This window comes from Myotis brandtii, unplaced genomic scaffold (assembly GCF_000412655.1).
Source record: "Myotis brandtii unplaced genomic scaffold, ASM41265v1 scaffold441, whole genome shotgun sequence".
In the NCBI taxonomy this organism is placed as follows: Eukaryota; Metazoa; Chordata; class Mammalia; order Chiroptera; family Vespertilionidae; genus Myotis; species Myotis brandtii.
The window spans coordinates 1966491-1987761 of NW_005366873.1; the positions used below are offsets into that span (position 1 = coordinate 1966491).

The following is a 21271-nucleotide window of genomic DNA, read 5'->3' on the forward strand; positions in this document are numbered from 1 at the left end:
CTATGCTTTAATTATTTTCAATTTGTAACAATGAAAATACATCCTGCATATCAGATATTTACATTACGATTCATAACAGTAGCAAAATTACGGTTATGAAGTAGCAACGAAAATAATTTTATGGTTGGGGGTCACCACAACAAGAGGAACTGTATTAAAGGGTCGCGGCATTAGGAAGGTTGAGAACCACTGCTCTAGGAGAAATCCGTCTTTCATAAAGTTCAGGAAACTAACACCTGGTATTCGAAGTTGGGAGGTGGTTTTCTTGATGGTGGGATAGTTAGGGATCGGAAGGGACATAAGGACTTTCTCAGCTGCAGGTCATAGTTTGTTCTTGATGTGGGTGCTGGTTACATGGTTGTGTTAGTTAGTGTAAATGCATTAGTGTGTGCCCCTTTCTATGTGCCCCTTAATTTAATAAACAGTGACATTATACCAGGGAAAAAGGAACAGCAATTTAAAAAAGACAGTAGGCCTCTTCCAATCTTCAAACGCCAAAGTCCAGTTTACCGAAAGTCTAGCATGTAAGCCCTGAGGCCGGAACAGGGGTATCATTTAGGGGCCAGAGGAAAAAAATGTCAAATGTGAATGGAAAGCCTCCTTGCTAGTCATCCAGTCGAATGTTAAGTCCCACAAAAGAAGAGATCATTTTAAATATGTTCTGAAAAATTGCTGAATCCCTAATACCTAGAACAATGCCTAGCATATAAGTGGCTCAATAAATATTTGTTATAAACTACAGGCCAATATTCCTTATGAATACAGATGCAAAAAATCCTTAACAAAATATTAGCAAGTCAAATCCGGCAATCTATAAATGGGATTATACATCATGACCAAGTGTGATTGATCCCAGGAATACAAGGTTGGTTTAAATCTCTGAAAATAAATTAATCCATCTTATTAATAAAGGCCAAAGAACATATGATCAACTCGATGGATACAGAAATGGCATCTGGAAAAATCCAACACCCTGTTATGATAAAAATGTGAAATAAACTAGGATGATGATGGAACTCAACTTGAGAAGGGCATCTATGAAAACCGCACAGCATCACACTTACTGAAGCAAGACTGAATGCTCCCCCCTAAGATCAGGAACAAGCCACACAGGCCCACTCCTGCTGCTTCTATTAAATACTGTATGGGAGGTTCTAGTCAGGGCAATTAGGTTTAAAAGAATGTGTTACATAAATGAATGAATCGAGTCTTATCCCCCCATTTTTCAGATATGAAAACTGACGCCCACAGAGAGGCAGGGGTTGTCCAAGATCTCCCAGCTAGTGATCAGCAAAGCGGGACCATCAGGCTTCCATGCCAGCATTCTAGAGCCCGATGCCCTTGAATTATTCATCCCCTGTTCCGCCCAAGCTCTTATCAAAAGCTGGAAGAGGAAAAGTGAAAGAGAAGACGAAGCTTGTTACCCATTAACTGTGGGTCCAAGGGTCCTGGGCTCTGAGTTGTCATTAAATCTTATCTGTTGGGGTTTCTCAGGATATCAGAAAGGACCTGGCCTTTCCCCTTGCCCCCTCCTACCTTGGTCCAGATTACAGGTTAGCTCTCTATGTCGAGCCTTCAGTTTCCTTATTGCTATTATTTAACTTCACCATGACTATATCCTCCACTTTTATAGGGCCTGATTTCTTCCAGATCTCATATATATATGGCTAATATGCAAAGTGTCCCCTTGGGAGTTCAACAGGGAAACTGGGAGTTCAATCACTCACTATGACATGTGCTGACCACCAGGGGGCAGCTCAAAACAAAGGAAGGTCCCTGCAGCTGGGGAAGGAAGGTCCTGGCCAGCAGCTGGAAAGCCCTGATCAACCCTGATTGCCGGCCAGGCCTAGGGACCCTACCCGTGCATGAATTTCGTGCACCGGGCCTCTAGTTTTATCTTTAAAAGAGAAGTCTTCTGAATCTGTTCTTCTCACTTCTCCCTCCCTTTGTTTGTTGTCTGTTTACAGGTGATGCCAGGTTCTCTTCACATGTCTGCCCCCAGAGGCAGCCCCAAAAGAGCACTGGACCTGGAGTCAGACAGAGGTCTGCATCCCTGCACCTGTGCAACCTGGGCCAGCGAGTCTCCGCCCTTCACAGAGCATCAGTTTCCTCTCCTGAAAGATAGAGCCTTCTATGACTGTCACAAGATTAGACAGGGGGCTCAGTGGGAGCGGGGACTCCTGTGCAGCCTTCTTCCCTCCCAGGCCTCCAAGAAAACCTCAGAGGAGGTGAGTATCAGCAAATCGAGTTTCTGTACGCTTCAAGGACATGCCATTGGGAAGGGGTAGGACAGGTCATTGCTGCCCTGTCAATAATCCCTACTGACAGCATCTGTGCACATTAAAATATGTGGCAACAGCCTGGCCAGTGTAGCTCAGTGGTTGAGCACTGACCCATGAACCAGGAAGTCATGGTTCGATTCCTAGTCAGGGCACATGCCCAAGTCTCAGGCTCGATCTCCAGGTGAGAGCAGGCAGGAGGTAGCCGATCAATGATTCTCACTCATCATGGGTGTTTCTATCTCCCTCTCCCTCTCCCTTCCTCTCTGAAATCAATAAAAACATACTTTAAAACACATCTGTGCACAGCCTTACATGGGCACCACGATCTTTGGTCTTCAATTGACGTCTCTGAGGTAGGAGGAGGGGGTACAATCATACCCACTGTATAGGTCCCAATAACAACAATCAACATGTCAGTGCTTTTACTATGGGTGGGGATCTGGTTAAACTCCAGCTGCATTTTCTCACTGACTCCTGACAGGTCTTTAGGTCACTTAAGGCCAAAGACCCTAATCAGAGTCGCACTGAGTCTGGCAGGCTGGAGAGCACGGTTTATGCACTAAAGCCCTTTCAGAGATAAAGTCTATTTTTATCTTTGGCAGCATGGATTATTTTAAAACCAACTGTACAATATCCAAGTAACAAAACAAGATGTGATTTCTTTTAAGCTGCCATTAGCCCATCCTCAATGATGAGCAAACAAAACCAGTGAGCATCTTTTAAAGAAAAACAGGCTTGAGTATGTCACATTAAAAAAAAAAAAAAAAAAAAAAAAAAAAGGACTCCGCTTCTATCAGAATAGAATTTGGAAAATTAAATGTGTTGGGTTTTTTTTAAAGGAACACAATAGGGGAATAAAGATATATACACTTTAAAGAAAACACTTTCCATGGTTATGAAAAGTGCCTTAAAATTGAATATGAAATGTGATTCTTATCCTTGGTAAACATCTCAAAAGGGAGGTAAGGAAAGTTTCCCTTACCTGGCCTGGCCCTAACTTGAACTCTCATTTTTCAAAATGAACTTAATATCTGCTTCCTCTTTCTAGATTTGAGGGTGGCTGATTCTGCAGGAACACAGGAAAATTTTTTTGCTTAAGTATTTCTTTTGTGTGTGACATCTAATATTACTTGGAAATGCTTCTGGATTGACAAGTTTTCTTCCTCCCCCCCCCGCCCTTGCCTCTCTCATTTCCAATTTTGAATTTTAATAGCATCCCTCAATTAAAAGACCTGGTTGGCAGGCATATGTGATTCAGCTAGCCCCTCACTCCCATAATGACCAGCAGGACACTTCAAAGATGCAGTTCAGTCTCTACTTCCTGTTTAGACTGGAAAGGGCAGGGTTTTTCATCAAAACCACAGAGTATTGAAAAAAAAATGAGGAAGCTCTCTGTTCTGATGGGAGATGATTTCCAGTAAGTGTGAAGCGTGGAATTAAACAAAAGGGCAGAACAAGATGCTACCTTTTGAGGGGAAATGAGGAGGAAATAAATAGATGTTATCAGTACTAATGTTACTGTATATCATTCAAAGTGGGTACCTGTGTCTTGGGGGGCCAGGAGCAGGACAGCAGGAAGAAATGGGAAAAAGAATTTTGACTGTATGCCTGTCAGTATATGTGAATAAGTTCATTATTCAATAATAAATTTATTATTAATAGCTAAAGATCACTTGCAGCAAATAGATTTCGAGATCTGACCTATTTAGAAGATTACTGGATTTTTATGCTAATTGTTGAAAGGGTTCCATTTTTCTGTTTCCCACTGTGGTTTTACCCGTCTCCCCAGCTTTCAAACTTCTTACTCTTCTATGTGTCAATAATAACAACATTAATAATTATAATAAGTATCATTATGCCCTACCCTATCAAACACCACTCTCCACCTGGGTGCAGCCTTTGGGACTCTTGGCTCTTGGCCCGAAGGTCAAGCAAGATGTGCCTTGAGGGGCACACACTGTGGAAGGTGCCCCAGGGCAGCAGCGAGGTGTACTCAGGGCCATGTGTGAGGTTCACAACGTTCCATGAAACCTGCAAGGTCGAGCTGAACATTCAATCGAAATTACCAACACAACCAAAGTGCGTCCGCAGCACAGCTTTGGTGGAGCTCTAGCTCACCATCAGCCCAGTCAGGGGAGGAAAGATGGGTGATCCCCGTGCCAGCAGCTCATAAAGTTACCGTCTGTCTGGAAATCAACTGCCAGAGCCAAGCAGATCATCAGATAAATGACGCCCACTGGACAGGAGTAACGGCCGCAAGGGCTCCAAAGAGATTGCGCTAATTAACCAGCCAGCGGCAGGAAGACAGCAACAGTCCACAGATCTGCGGGACAGCTTCTTGCAGGGGCGGGGGGCCGGGGAGGGAACTCTAAGGGTAATAAGAAGCTTTCAAAGATCCAGATTAGAAACTTCTTGGGCTGGCGATCATCCCCCAGAGATAAGATTTTCTAAAAGTGGCTGTTCTTGTCCCACTTTCATATAAGGCCCTTCCGGCAGAGGAAGGAGGCTGCAACATGTGAGAACACAGCCCCTAACAAGTGGGCACGCTGAGTTTCTTTTAAGTCCGGATCAATGGAAACCAGTCTTTCTCCTAAATCTGATAAATGGAGGAATCACTTCAGGTAGCTCCCTAAATCCCCAGGATCAAGTATCATTAACATTGGTGTGATGCTTTATGCTTGACAAAGTGTGTTACTGGTCATTCTTCCATTCATTCTGCAAAATCCAGACCAGAGACATAAGAACACTCAGCAAATAAAAGCTGGCCAGGGTATTCTTAGGCCACATTCTCTCTCTTGCCATTCTACCTCCTTCTCCCTTTGCTAATTCTCTGCTGATAAAACTACCCTTTACCTGGACCTTTTTTTTAACATTGTGAAGACTTCGGCCAAGATTATTATGTTGAGAAGAAATACACCCAGCCAGGGTCCTTGTCTTGGAACCTGCTGTTAAGTGTAAGGCTCACGATAACCCGGACCAGTGAATTAAAAGTTCTAAATCCTCTTAAAGGCTCATGTGTTCCACAATTGGCTACAGATTTTACAGCAAATCTGGCCAGAATATCACTGTGCTTAGGGCCAGATAAGCAAGACCGTAACAACTAGGAGAGCCTGGAAGAATGACTTAGTAAATGCACGTAAGTGTGCATGATCCGGCAGTCGATAAGGAAGCAGGCTGGGTCACTGCGCTGCTTCCTAGCCATCCTCACTGTCTCTTGGTGTTGTGTTTCCTCACCAACCAGGGCCAGTACCGGTATCTCCGTTTCCCAGATGTGTTCAAAGAGGCTCAGATCTCTGCCGGGAACACAGATAACGCCAGCGTCGATGATAAGGAAGGAACTGGAATTATCCGAACTTCTTAGGTACATAGCCAGTTTGTGGAGCCTCAAATTTCACAGTGCGAGGCCAACGCAGTCATTTCGACAAAGTCAAGAGGCCAAAAATGACAACCCACGCTCGGTGGTTATTTAATATAAAAAGACCTCCTGGAGGAGTCTACAGCAGCTCCTACCAGAAAGCACCAGCGGATTATAAAACCGTCCGCTTAACTTTGCAAAGAAGCGGAAAAAATCTCAGGAAAGTGCCCGCTGAACTTTCGTAATCCGCTCCGGGCGAGAATGTAATTTTCCCCATGGCCGGAGTGGATAAGTACAGGTTCTATCCTCTTACAGATCCCCCAGCCTGCTCGAAACGTGAATTATAGCTTTCTATATTTGGAAGGGACTAGCCAGAAGCATGCAAAGCCCATGAACAGAATTCCCAGGAGCTCTGTGTGTGTGCAGGCATTCATCAGCACGAGAATAAACACCCTCCCAGCACACATTTCCCCGGGCCGGTTCATTGGGAACCAGAGCTCTGCTTTTCGTAGCTGCTTTGTCTAAATATTTTTGGGATGATTCATTCATGGCTGCCACATTTCAACAGAGGGCATCCCCAACAGTCCTGACACTCCCAGGCACAGAGCAAGACCGGGAGGAGAGGAGAGGAAAGGAAAGGGGCAGGGCGATACCTCGGGTCTCCATCCGAAAGCACCCCACTGGGCATCAGCGCCAGGCTTCGCCCTGCGACGACAGGCAGCAAGTTTCCCTCTTCTCTGTAATAATAAAAACTGAACATGCTTGGAGCTCAGCAGGAGACAGAAGGCTGGCGTAGCCGGCCGGGCCCTGAAGGCCTGCGACTGAATCAGCAGTGAGCTGCCCGCTGGAGTTTTCCATAGGACCATTCACACTGGGGCTGGGAGAGTCACCCTGGCCTCCCCCTTCTCTGCTGACCAGCAGAAATGCCCAGGCTCCACCCTGCAGCGTCCTCCCCACCCAGCGACAGCTCCCCAGGGACAAAGAGACTTTCCATGTGCATGAGGTCCAAAGGAAAAAAGACCCACGTTCCCTCTAAGGGGCAGTCAGTAGCTCCATCTTTTAGAGCAAAAAGCTGGAAACAGCAGGGGAATGAATGGCTAGGCCAGGGACCGAGAATTAGTAGACTAAAATCCTACACAGCTTTGCAAAGTGGTGAGCACACACAGGCAGGCAACCCACGGAAGGGCCAAATCTACCGAAAGTGGCAAAACAACCCAGGCAGGAAGTCTGCAAAATGTGTGAAATGGATAGGTAAGTAAATGACCAGAATCAGGGTGTGAGTTTGTGGCAAACCAAACAGTTCAGACTCATTAGGTTGTTTTTTTTCCTTCTAAAGGCACTCAAGGTAGTAATACAAATAACCAAAGACTGGAGTGGATACCAGATCTGTCAATTTTCAATGAGGCACATAAATGTTCAATGGTTTTGAATGAAGTCAGTGATTCCCAGGAGTTATTATCGTTTCCCATCTCACCTCTCCAAGGGCAAAGGCGAAAATGTGAACTCATAAAAACCAAACACTTATTAAGCAAAAGGCTCGGCAAAGCTTCTCTCCATTTCCTGGTTCAGGGTCACAGTCGGTGCAAAGTGCGAGGCTTACAACACCTGCGACCCTGGGCAGACCTCCTAATCATTTCCATGCGCAGGGCCCTGACCGAGAGGAAACCAGCTCAGTGCATTTTCCCCTGAAGCCCAGTTTGCACAAATACCCTGGGAAACAAAGTCAGTTTAATACAGGCTAGGGGGAAAAAAAGATTCCTTCCCCTAGTTGCACCCCTCCACGTTGTCCTCTTCCCCCTGAAAAACGAGCAGAGGAGACCCCTGACAGTAAAAATTGATCAAGGACTTAAAAAAATCACTCAGGGGAAATAAAGAACGGAATTCTCTTTACATCACCTATAACCGAGTGGAAGATGCAGTGAGGCCTGCATGATGGCTGCAGGCCCCAGAATTCAGGACAGTTAACACACTTCAGTCCTCATTCTTACACAACCACCTCATCCGTCTTTGTTCTTTGTCCCTTTCATCTGAGCAGAACGCACACGCACCATCACAGATGCTGGCCGGGCACACAGCCCTCAGGCTCCAGCAGCCACCTCCTGGCTAGAACACGCAAGGCCATTATGCACACTTTTAAAGTGCATAATTGAGAAGCCACAAGTCTTATTTTCCTAGTACTTTCCTAGTCCTAGATTGAATTCTATACTAAGAGTGCTTTAAAATTTCTATTACTCGGAAAACCTCATTTACCTGCCTTCCTCATTTTTTTTTTCTTTTAACCTTAGAGCTTGTTTTTCCCCCTTTAGAAGATCCAGGACCTAAAACAACTGGAGGAAGTCTATGCATTTGGTACGTTTACACAGCCTCAAAGTTCTCGACCCTGTGACCGTGTTTCAGATGGGTGGCTCCCTGCTCCCGAGATGTGCACTTGGCCTTCTCTACCAGAAAGCTCACTGCCAGCCCAGTGGGAACAGCAGTCCCTACCACTCCCTCGCCTGAAGTGAAGCAGAAAGGGAGCAGTTTCAATAAAGAATTAAATTTCTTGGGTAGAAGAAAAAACCACTCTGTGGGTGGATTAACAGCGTTGAACAGTTTGATGCCTCTGCAGTTGGGGGAGGCACTTGATGTAAGGGGGTGGGGACCCTGGACTCCCAAGTTAGGCCTGGGTCTCGAGCCTGGTCCTGCTGGGTGACTATGGGTGGAGCACTTCACTTCTCTGGTCTTAACTTTCCTTGATCTTTATAGAAGGGAGATGGATAAATTACCTTTTAAGGAGTCTTCCGATTTTAACATTACGCTGCTAGGGCTCCTTCCTCAACACGAATTCAGCAAGCTGACAGTTACTTTAATTCTCACAACAATCCAGTGGATGGGTGTTCACATCCCTATTATGCTGATGAGGAAACTGAGGCTCAGAAAGGTTAAAGGACTCGCCATAGTCCCTCAACTGGCGAGTGAGAGGCAGGGCCAGGATCTGAACCTGGGTTGTTCGACTCCCCTCCACCACCGATCCTCATTTAGGTGGTAGAGTCCCTGCTTCAAATACAGCACTAAATCTTTATCACTCTTTCTATACAAATTTGGGAGACAGGCATCCAGTATTCTGGAGTCTGGATCTGAAGGCTTCATTTGCTAAAAAGTAACCCGCCTCGCTATGTTTCAATGTTCCTTTCCTCTTAGGGGGCCCAGACACGGCCTCATTCAATCGACGGTTGTGATTGAATGACTTTCACTTAACATGGAACATATTTTTCTGGAATGAATTAAGGTCTGCGTTCTTTGTTTTTCTTTCCCCCTCCAATTCTAAAGCATTGCTTTTTCTAAAACACTTTTTTCTTCCCTTTCCAGATGTAAAGGCAGGCCACCTGAGTCTTTCTTATAATTACACAAATAACACATTTTTTATAGGGACCTGTTTACATCATAACACTCACTGGGGGAGAAACCCAAGCTGCCCTGCCAAGGAAGAATTACGACCAAGTGGCATTTATTAAACACTCCGGCAGGACAAAGGCTGGAAGGCAAAGATGACACAGAGGAGAAAGCTCACGGAATCTGAGCCAGTGCCTCAAAAAATGGAGAGTTTATCAAGTTCTGAAAGATGGGCCTGTTCTGCCCTCTTCACTCAGGACCAGATCGTAAACAATCCCCTGGGCAGGGACACACAGGCTCCACAGGCCCTGGGGGAATTCGAGAGGGAGTGGAATCTGTTTGCTACTTTAAAAAATGTTCCTTTAATGCCGACCTTGAGCAGAGCTCAGAAAGGAATCTGACTTCACTGCAGACATGTTCCTGGGCAGGGCCATCTGCTAGGATGCCCAGCTGCTCAACCAGAGCCTGGACGTGTACCTGCAGTGGCTCCTAGTGGTGCACCAGGACCAAGCTCACCCATCCGAGGCCTCCACCCACTCTCCCAGGACCTGTGCTGTGTGTTCCCAGGCCCTGGCAGGCAGCCCCTTCTAGTCCCCTGATAACCAACTGCTTTTTCTCTGACACTTCAAGTCCCGACTCCTCCTCTCTCCAGCCTCCCACAGCTCCCACTCAGTGCCCTACCATCTAGCGATTAGTTATTTTTTGGTATTAACTGTTTTCTGTAGCCGTGCTCAGGCGATAAGAACCCAAGTTTATATCATTATAAACTCAGGGACATCATTAAGTTGGGTGGCAGGTAATCTGTGCTAGGTGTTAGGGTCACCTTTACATGAAAAGGAGCCCTCTTCACGTTCACAGATGACACTAGGTTTTGTTCCATAAACTAGGGCTCATAATGAATGTTGACTGTGCACATAAGGTATTTCTTTTTCTTTTTAAATATATTTTTATTGATTTCAGAGAGGAAGGGAGAGGGAAAGATAGAAACAGATGAGAGAGAATCATTGATTGGCTGCCTCTTGCACACCCTCTACTGGGGATTGAGCCCGCAATCCAGGCATGTGCCCTTGACCGGAATCGTATCTGGAACCCCTCAGTCCACAGGCCGATGCTCTATCCACTGACCAAAACTGGTGAGGGCCATAAGGTATTTCTTCTAAACCATTTTTTAAAAGCCCAACACTTTACTAATTTTAAATTAATATTTAGAGGTTTTTCCTTTGTGGTTTTATGTGTTTTTTAAATGTTCTTCAATAATCAGAAAAATTAAAAAACAATTTTAATAAATTTTTGTTTTTAAATGAACCTAAGGAATAGGCTGGATTTTATTCAAGCCCCAATGGAATGGAAATAAAATGATGCGGTTGTGCCATCTAGTGGCAATGAAACAAAAAAGCCAGGATGGGACTGAACTACCTACCCCAGGCCAGCGAGTGTCCTCCAGGCTCTGGGAGAAAAGGAGGCTTCTTTCCAGTTCCCAGAATCCTTAAAGATAGAAACAGATGAGAGAGAATCATTGATTGGCTGCCTCTTGCACACCCTCTACTGGGGATTGAGCCCGCAATCCAGGCATGTGCCCTTGACCGGAATCGTATCTGGAACCCCTCAGTCCACAGGCCGATGCTCTATCCACTGACCAAAACTGGTGAGGGCCATAAGGTATTTCTTCTAAACCATTTTTTAAAAGCCCAACACTTTACTAATTTTAAATTAATATTTAGAGGTTTTTCCTTTGTGGTTTTATGTGTTTTTTAAATGTTCTTCAATAATCAGAAAAATTAAAAAACAATTTTAATAAATTTTTGTTTTTAAATGAACCTAAGGAATAGGCTGGATTTTATTCAAGCCCCAATGGAATGGAAATAAAATGATGCGGTTGTGCCATCTAGTGGCAATGAAACAAAAAAGCCAGGATGGGACTGAACTACCTACCCCAGGCCAGCGAGTGTCCTCCAGGCTCTGGGAGAAAAGGAGGCTTCTTTCCAGTTCCCAGAATCCTTGGTCTCCAGGGCAGGGTGGGTGGGCAGTCTGTCCTCAATTACAGATGGGTATTGGGTGTTACTGCTCCCTAAAATGCCTTACAAAACAGTAATTCTGAGGCCTTGGAGAAAGGTGCTGGGGATGGGATGGGAGGAAGAAGGGGCCTGCCATCAGCTGCAGGGAGCACCCTGATTATTCCGAAAGACAGCATCACTGTTGAGCTTAAGTCCCATGAGAGCAAAGCAAACACCTGTTCAAGGAGGTAAACACAGCACTGGGCTTTGTGCCCTCTCCGCCCTCCTTCCCTTCCCATCATCCATCCAAGAATTTGAATCCATCCATCCATCCATCCATCCATCCATCCATCATCCATCCACCCTTCCATCCATCCACCCATCCATCATCCATCTATCCAAGAATTAGAATTCAAGATGGCTTTCACAGGGATATCAAATAACACATTTATTAATAGAAAATAAATGGTATCAGACCTTGACTGATGGAAAGCAAGTCTTGGGTGGCTGACCAGTTTGATAAGGAGAACTGGCTTTGTCCACTAAATTACACAGCAGACATTTCCCATAAACGAATAAACTCCATTTGTAGCAACAAGGTCTTAACAAAAAGAATATTTTTTAAAGCATATGGTCTAAAACCATTTTCCAAGAAGAAAAAACAAGGATACTAACAAACGTTCGTTAACGCTTTTTAAATTAACGTATCTCTGTGAGTATTTGGGCTAGACAAGTTGCTTCTAAGGAAAAGAGGAACAGGTTTGATTAACGGTTATTAGAGAAGTTTTGATAAAGCCTCTTTGGTGTATGTCCCAGAAACTGAAAATATAAGTGTCTCTAAGGGCTGAATAACAATTCTTTGAAAGTCAGGTAATTCCCAATTCTTAATTTTCAAAACAACTGAAGAAGGACCTAAATGAGTTGTCATTTTTTGACACAGAACTTGGAAGGAATTCAAAGAAGTAATGACATCAGTTGAACAAAACTCCTGCCCACCCCATGGATTTATTCATGGCTCCTCAGAGCTTCTATCTCTAAAAATAAAAAAAAATTAGGAAAAAGATGATACTAAATATCTTTCTTTCTAGCGATAAGTATTATTTGCTCACTTATTCATAAGCTAACTTTTAAGGCCAACCCATTCCATTATAGGTTGCAATTTCAACACAATTTCCATTTAACAATTATTTTGGTGACTAACAACTTAACAATGTGGATGAATAAAAGGGATTCTATGGGAAGTAATTTCACAGGGTGATCAGATCATAAATTCCAAACTGGGCAGGTCGCGGTGGGTAGTCATGCCCCAGGCCTATCACTTTTTTGTTTTTAATAATTTTGTATTTTTTCTATTATAGTTGATATACCATATTACATTCCTTTCAGGTGTACAATATAGTGATTAGACATTTATTTAACTTATGAAAAGATCACCCCAATAAGGTTAGAACCCACCCGGCACTATACACAGTTACTATAATATTATTGACTGTATTGTACTTTACCCCGTGACCATTTTTATAACTGGCAATTTGCACATCTTAATTCGTTCCCCTTTTTTACCCATTCCCCAAACACCCCTCCCATCTGGCAACCATCAAAATGTTTTCTGTATCTATGAATTTGTTTCTGTTTTGTTTGTTCCTTTGTTTTTTTAGATTCCACATCTAAATGAGATCATATAGTGTGTGTCTTTCTCGGTCTGACTTATTTCACTTAGCATAATACCCTCTAGATTCATCCATGTATTGTTGATGGCAAGCTTCCATTCTTTTTTATGGCTGAGTAATACTCCCATTGTATATATGTACCACATCTTCTTTATCCACTTGCCTATCAATGGAAATGTAGGTTTCCATATCTTGGCTATTGTAAATAAAGCTGCAATGAACATAGGATGCACATGTCTTTTCAAATGAGTGTTTTGGGTTTCTTCAGATAAATACCCCAAAGTGGAATTGCTGAGTGTTTGTTTTAAAATCTGCTTGTCTGGTATAAGTACTGCTAACTCAGCTTTTTTTTCATTTTTCATTTTCATGAACTATCTTTCTCCACCACTTCACTTTCAGTCTGTGTGTGTGTTTCAATATGAAGCGAGTCTAGTGGAATTGCTGAGTGTTTGTTTTAAAATCTACTTGTCTGGTATAAGTATTGCTAACTCAGCTTTTTTTTTTTTTTCCATTTTCATTTTCATGAACTATCTTGCCCGTTCAGCCTCGCCCCACAGCCAGGTAATTCAGTTCCTCCAGGTATGTCCCTGTGTTTTTTGAGCTACTGTCCCTACTCTGGGCCCTTTAAGAGGATGCCTGGGATTTGAGTAGCCTTCTGTCTCACCCAGAATCTCCACTGATTTTCACAGCCAGATGATGTGGGGACTCCTCTTCCTGCACTGGTGATCAGGGCTGGGGAGGGAGCCCTCACCCCTCAAGGGGGACCTTCTAGCCAAGTTATCCTCCTGATTCTTAACCACCACACATACCAGTAGGTGTGGGACCAGCCAGTTCCGTGTCTCTGCCCCTCCTACCAGTCAAAATGTGGCTTCTTCTTTATATCCTTAATTGTAGGACTGCTGTTTAGCTAGATTTCAGGTGGTTCTGAATGATAGTTGTTCGTAATTTAGGTATAATTTTGATGTGGCTGTGGGAGGTTCAGAGTATCATTTACCTTAACCATCACCTTGACTAAGTCTCCAGGCCTATGACTTCTTTAGTTTTAAGCCAGCCCTTCCATTGTTCTTGTGCATCTAAGTTAACACACCTTTGAAATGCCAGAAGTCATACCCCTTGGAGGGGGTATTAACCCTCAAGAGAGCACATAATGTTAACTGTCCGTAATCCAATCTTTGCCTTGTTTTATCCCACCTCCATGTATTTCCTTCCTTAATGTCAAATGCATAAGAGAAACTGAAAAACTGTTATTCTCCAGAGCATTTGAGATCTTGCTTCCTGGCATTTGTCATCAGTTTGCCCCAAATAAACTTATAAGAATTATCCACAGGTTTGAACATTTCTTATGTTGACAATAATGCTAATGATTTATCAATATTTATTTGTTTAGATCAACTATGAATTCATAGCTGGAATAGTAACTTAATCTACAAGAAATTAATAGTATGAATTTAGATTCCACTGGATAGGTTTAAAGGAGTGATTTTTAAATGTCAATATTTACAATACACTATTCATTTTCATAGTTTCTGGAAAGTACATCAAAAGACTCATATGCTAAGACTCATAAAATGATTATTACTTGATTTCTGTTCCTCTTTCACTTCAAACCAATCTGCTTAACCCAAATACTCAAGAGTTGGAAAACTGAAATAGTATTACATTTTTGTAACTATTTTGACAAGAAATTTAGGTATCATCTTAAAAATGTATGAGGGGGATGTGTGTAGCCTGACATTATTTGGTAGGGTGGGGTCTGTAAGCAAAAACATTCGAAAGCCACTGCTCTAAAGGGCTTGTAATAGTTTAGCCTGGACCAAATGACCATATGCCTTTAAAATTTTCAGGAGCTGGAACTTTATTTTCTGGCCATTTCATTGGGTGTTCTTGACCCTAAATGGCAGCCAGTAAATGCCAATGGAATTCAGGTCCAGGATCCTGGGGTCTTCCCACTTTTCTGAGTTTTGTCTGGGATGGTATGACCCGAAGCTCTCTCCAGGATGTTTCAGGGAGCCATGCTGCCCCTCCTCACCAGCTCTTCCCATCCTGAGTGCTGCCTGGGAGCCCCTCCTAACCTCAACTATAACCCCCCCCACCCCCCCCCGCTGTCCCTCCCAGGTGGAGCTTGGCTTAGGACAGGGGTCCTCAAACTATGGCCCGTGGGCCACATGCAAATACAAATATTGTATTTGTTCCCCTTTTGTTTTTTTACTTCAAAATAAGATATGTGCAGTGTGCATAGGAATTTGTTCATAGTTTTTTTTAAAACTATAGTCCGGCCCTCCAACGGTCTGAGGGACAGTGAACTGGCCCCCTGTTTAAAAAGTTTGAGGACCCCTGGCTTAGGAGCTATCAAGAAGTCTGATGCTTCTGACCCACAGACTAGTTCCCGTGTCTTTCAGGAAGCCCCACTCACTTGCCCGTCTGAGACCAGGGTTAAGGTGAGGTCTGAGGCTCCTCCACGTCTCTGCAGCCCTACTTCTAAATGGGAAGCACAGCAGAACCATGAAATGGGTGGGTGAAGCTGGCACCACCTGGGTTCTAATCTCAGCTCTACCATTTTTAACTGTCTTCACAAAGGCAAGCTATTAGACCTCTTAGCACCTCAGTTTTCCTACCTATTAAATGGTGATAGCAATACAACCATTTCCTGGGGTTATAAGGACTGCATGCAATACTGAGCTGGCGTACAAGAGTTTAATACACCAAGTGATTATTATTAATATTAAATGTGAGATTGAGAATTTATAAGTAAACTCAGTAAGGGAAAAAGTGGGACTCAGTAGACAGGATGCTCCCCTTTCAGTGGAGCGCCTCTGAAGGCACAGGGTGGGAGTAGAGCCTGGGCTCACCCCAACAACTATGGCTGCAAGTCACCTCTGGCAAGGGTAGCCCCTCAATCCTGGGCAGCTGCCACCCAGACACACAGCCTCTGGGCAGGAGACTCCATGGCTTGCTTTTCCCCCACACCTGGGCTTGTCCCAGGAACACAGGAGTACACGGGGGAACCGAGTCACACAGAGCCAGCAGGACCCTGTGCAAACCTCCCCTGCACAGCGTAAACCCTCTTCCCTGAGTATCCCCCTCCCCGTGGGTGGGTGGAAAAAGCAGAGAAGTGGCCCAGGCCCCTGATTAACCCAGCCAGGAAGGAAACTTACCTCCGGATTAAGGACACAACGGAGGACCGATCTGGCTTAGCATCAATTGCATCTTCACTTGCTGACTCCCCAGCTCCCTGCTCCCCGACAGAGTTTTGATCGACAGAATTTTGATCGTCTGCCATCTGGGAGGAGAAAAACAAAACAGAACATTGGTATCCAGTGTGATGTTTTTAAATAACACTCAGTAGGTGACGAGGATTTTACTTAAGCTTAGAGATAAGCACTCATGCACACAGAGGCTCCAGGGCTGCGCTCCTGCCCCATCAATTCATTCAAATGCCTGAATGCTAACTCTATTCCAGGCATTGTTCCAGAGACGGTATACAGTGGGGAAGAAAACCAAGTCCTTGTCCTCAGGGAGCTTCCACTAGTAATCCAGCATCCATGATTTTGTTCAATGTTCCTTGTGTAAGAGAAGCTGTGGAAGGAACGTTAAGGTTTGTAACAAGAATTCCTGGATTCCTGACAGGTGATAAGGTGCTTATCCTTTGCCAGGTATCGCTCAAACCCAGTTCAAAAAAAGGAGCAAACTGCAGTATAAAACTCTCTTTCTGCTTCACAGGATTTCCCATGGTTTTCCCAGAACAGATTTCCTCAAATCTGTCTGGGGCTCGATCGTTTTTAAGAGATCCCTAGAATATACAATTTCAAATCTAACCCCACTCCTTCGACTTCAAGGCCCTTCAAACTATGGCCCGCCACCAGTTTTTGTAAGGAAAGTTTTATTGGAACACAGCCTTACCCATTCATTGATGATCTGTCTGTGGCTGCTTTTCCCACCACAATCAGAGTTGAGCAATTGTGGCAAGAGATAATATGGCCCATAAGCTGAAAATATTCACTACCTGGCCCTTTACAAAACAGGTGCGCTGACTCCTGACCTAGGAAAATATCAGCCGATAAGATCCCCTACTCACCTCCAACTCCCTCTAAGAAGTAAAAATAACAATATAAGAATAGAAATTCACATTTAATGTTGTTTTAGAAGCATTATCTTTTTTTAATACTGCCAATAAATGCTGTTAGGTCAGTCTTTTGATAATTGCCCTTTAAAAAAAATTTTTTTGATTGATTTTAGAGAGAGCGGAAGGGAGAGAGAGGGAGGGGGAGAGAGAGAGAGAGAAAGAGAGGAGAGAGATCGATTTGTTGTTCCACTTATTTATGCATTCATTGGTTGATTCTTGTATGTGCCCTGACGGGATCAAACCCGCAACCTTGGTGTATCAGGACGACACTCTAACCAACTGAGCTACCTGGACAAAGCAATAATTGCCTTTTGACAGATGAGGAAGCCGAGGCTGAGAAAGGCTAATAACTTGTTCCAGGCCACATAACTAGTAAATAGTAGGACTCAGACCTTTAGCCAGCAACAGGCACTCCAGAGACCACCCCTCACCATCATACCATTCAGCTCCCAGCTCCCTTGGGCACACTATGCTCATCTCAGGTTCTGTCTGGACTCATTCATGGTTGGTTCTCTTTCTAGAAGTCAGCACCCACATGGTTGCTGGATAAACCCTCTTTGCCCAGCTGGCTACTTCTCAATCTTCAGAATTCAGCGTAAATGACACCTCTGCAGAAAGGTCCTCCTGGATTACTCCTATCCCACCAGTCCCCGTCTCCCCCCGCCCCCCCAATTCCTATTCCCTTTACAGCCCTTGTGTTTGTCTTTTTTTTTTGCACTCTGCTTACTGCTTGGCTCAAACACGACAATGTAAGCTCATCACGGCACAGGCTCCTGGCACACAGAGGTGCTTCCTAAATAAATATTAATTGAATGAAAAGCTGGAGGAGAATTTGCTAGAAGTGATGCAGCTGGTCAGAAGCAGAGCCTGCTTTCGAGTCCTTTGCCCTAAATCAAGTCCCGTTTCCTTCCCCGTGAAGGGATCGGCTCTCCAGAAGGAAGGCACCCCTCCTCCAGACCCTAAGTCTACTGGCCTCCATCTCTGAGCCACTGCACAGAGCACAACACGATTGGCAGATGCAAGTCTGCATTCCTGCTGGGCTCACTTGGGATGTTTGCCAGATGAGGAAGCTGAGGCCGAAGACGGTTAACTTGACATTGATTTGGCAGAACGTACTGTGTCCCAGAGCACAAGTAATGCCTTTTGGAAGGTGGGGAGGAGAAGGAATCCAGCTTAGGGGGACGTGTCCAAGATGGCAAAGCACACCTAGCTGCCTGGAGCTCTACGTGGCATTATCATGTCACGTTCCAGCTTCCCTTAGGGCCAAGCTGGACAGTGAGTAGAGACAGAGGGGGAGTCTGCCCAGATCTCTACAATGACCTTGAGAAGTCAGATGGCCATGCTGTTTCTCAACACATCACGAAGGCCCCCCACCATGGCCACCAACGTGTTTCCAGTTCAGAGGCAGTTAGATTTTTTCAGATCGGGACTCAAAATGTTTCTCGAAACCAAGAGATAAAACCCTATCCTCAGAGAGAAGGGTAAATCCGGGTACACAGAGGTGCTCAATAGTTTTTATTTCATCTCCTTCATACAGACTTAATTACTTTTCAATGTGGATTGGTATTTAGCAAAGCACCGAAATATTTTCAAAATTAGCATGAAAAGTTATACATGATCCACCAGAAAAAGACACTAACTTCACCATGTGGTGTATAAGCCTTGAGCCTTTTGATATCGCTAATCTTAGAGGCTGGATCTAGGCTGTATGATGATAAAACGATGTGACCACTGTATTAAAAAAAACAAAAACAAAAAAAGAACGCTTAGCAAAATGGCTCCTGTGAAAGGCAAACATTTAACATGTTGGCACGGCTGAGAAGACTCATCGATGACTGTGTACTTGATGTCTCATGCGCCAGGTTGCGTGCTGAGACATGGGGATATACTTTGGAGCACAGACCAGGTCCTGCCTTTTTGGGGAAAAGGCATCGTTCCCGTAACAGGAAGCCGCAAATGTGGGGCTGCTGTTGGGTGTGTGCGAGTATCAGAGGGGCTGACTAAGCTTCAGAGGAATTGGAGAAGGTCTCAGCCGAGGAAATGTCTGACCAGAGATCTGAGAAGGGTAAGAAGGGAGAAGTGAGCAGGCAGAGAAAAGTGCACACTCATGGAACATCTGACCTGCATCATCAAAGGAGAAGTGTGGCTCATACTCCTTCCCGGACACTTGGGAGGGGGCTTTGGGCTTAGCTACAGAGTGGTGAAGTTCAGGCTGATTTCCATAGCTCAGTAGTGGGAATTTTCCAAAGATTTCCCTCCAGACACTGTGCCAGAAGGGTGTTCTGTAGGAAATCTACAGCATCTTTCTGGGTTAATGCTGAACAGTCTGGGAGGGGGGGAGGGGGGGCAGCAAACATTCCTTCTAACAACCCGCTGGAGTGTACGTCTAAAACAAGCTAGCGTGGTGGACTTGGCCCTTGTAAGTCTGCAAGCCTAAACATTCAGTGACTTTCTGAAGCCTGTGACACTGGGCTTGATTTCTGAGTGAAACCAAGTTCACCCAGGGCAAGGGCAGTGGCCGAGTGGGGTGCCTGACCCCAGTCACATCATTTCAGTGAAGCCAAGTCTTGGTGTTCACCCCTTATTTCCATGTGTCCTCACGGCCCACCATGAAAATCCAGGCCTATCTCAGCTCTCCGGTCTCTGCTGAGGGCACACCTGGCCTTACTTGTCTGGATGTGTCCCCTGCTTGGGGCTCAGGCTCAAAGAGCGGTCATCATGGGATACTGCATACTCAACTGTTAAATACATCTACCTTCTCTTAAATAAATTCCTGTACAATATACACAAAGCATTAATAGTGTACATCTACAGGCACTCTAGGTTAATTATTACTATTATCCATTATGAGTCAAGCTATTTGCAGACCGAGAGCTTATCTTAATGATCCTTTCTTTGGTTCCAGTCACAGAAAAGAGCCAGGTACACGGCAGGCACGCAATACATTATTTCTTTATAAATGCTGTAACGGAAAGGCACTTAAAATTTTTAAATTCTTCAGAGTCCCAAATAAACTGTGGATGCAAGACACGCAACAGAACTAAAGGGGCCCAGGGAGGGCCGCGGAGAGCCCAGTCAGGGTAAACAGAAGATCAGGGGCTGAATCAGCTCCTCCACCTATTAGCCATAGGACCTTGAACAAAGTACTCAGTTTTCTCATCTGTAAAGTGGGCAAACAACAATGCCTCCGTCACAGGTGGCTGTTGGCTGATAGAAACAATGCATGTAAAGTGCAAAGCACAGCGCAGCACATTCTAAATGCTCAATCAATATTCCCTATTATCACCACTGCCTGAGCTGCTCAAGACCAAAGTAACCTTCAACTATCAATCTTCACTGGTATTTTAAAATTACACCCATATGTTAAGCAGCTTTTATGGAAACAAAACTAAAACCCTCCAGTGATTATGTCCACGCACGCTTCGTTGGCGACTGGTACACATCTGGCAGGAAATCACTTTTTTTAATGGCGGGGAGGGGGTGCAGGTGCTTTCTCCAAAAAAAAAAAAAATGACATAATATATCTTACACCCCATTCTTGGCCCCAGTGAAGACAATCTTCCGGAAAGGCTCCAAGAGAAGCAGCTCTGAGGACCTCCACCTCTTACCTCCCGCACTGGAGAAGGAGGGGGGGCTCAGGTACCGCGCTGTCACCTGATGCTCAGGCACTGACAGGAGACTGGAGCCTTCGCCTGTATTGCACCTGCCTAAAGCCACACAGCTAAGAAGGCAGAAGCAGACTGTGAATCTAGGAAACACCTGCCTATCAAGGAGGAAGGCCAGGCTGTGTAGATCCTTCCAGAGGAAACAGCCTTAAAGAAGAAGTTAGGGCCAAGCTGCCAGCCAGCCCAGACGTTCAATCTAAGCCTAGGAAAAGGCTTGGTTGGGCATGACTCACACACAACCCCCCAGAGGTAATTTTACTGCCCCATCAATGGATAGCTTGAATACAATGGTGAAAGGTTACCAGGTGCCTGGCAGCCCTGCCTTTTTTCACTTCCTCAAGGCATCTTCAAGGGCCCAGCACAAGGGCACCCCAACAATGACAGCTCACGTGTAGCAATACTAAGCCTCGCCCGAGGCACTGCTATGCGCCCTAATCAGCTCCTCCCATCCTCGCTGCAGCCTTTAGCCTGGGCTCATCATCACTCCCATTGAACCGAGAGGCCAAGGCCCCATGGCTGGCAAGCAGGGAGGCGGGGACTGGAACCTCCAGCCCGTGACACGGGAGCCCTGGCTGTCAGCCCTGCGAGAACCGCTCCTTCCCTTCTAAACCCACCTCTCCTTTCCCCAAACTGACTAGTACCGGGTGACGCCAGCCCGCTGGCTAGGAGGGAAAGGAGAACAAGCAAATCCAAGCGAGCGATGCGCGGACAGCCCTCTCCCCAAAGTTGCAGCGCAAGCGGTCGGGCCGCCCGACCAGCGCACGGGACCCAGCTTCTCGCGGACTGCGGTCCCGGCGGCCGGAAGAGCGC

General features: G+C 45.1%; 1 protein-coding gene across 4 annotated transcripts in view; it reads right to left on the bottom strand.

Annotated features, from left to right (window-relative positions):
• CASP7 (caspase 7, apoptosis-related cysteine peptidase) overlaps positions 1 to 21271 on the bottom strand; it is a 27734-nt gene that overhangs the window by 5566 nt on the left and 897 nt on the right. For 2 of the 4 annotated variants that reach the window (XM_005874515.2, XM_005874514.2), the window contains exon 2: positions 15829 to 15953. In XM_005874515.2, the coding sequence (XP_005874577.1) occupies positions 15829 to 15953 (125 nt within the window). Of the gene's footprint in view, positions 1 to 15828; positions 15954 to 16035; positions 16057 to 21102; positions 21225 to 21271 lie in introns of those variants that run through there. The other 2 variants (XM_014546359.1, XM_014546358.1) reach the window with 2 other exon arrangements.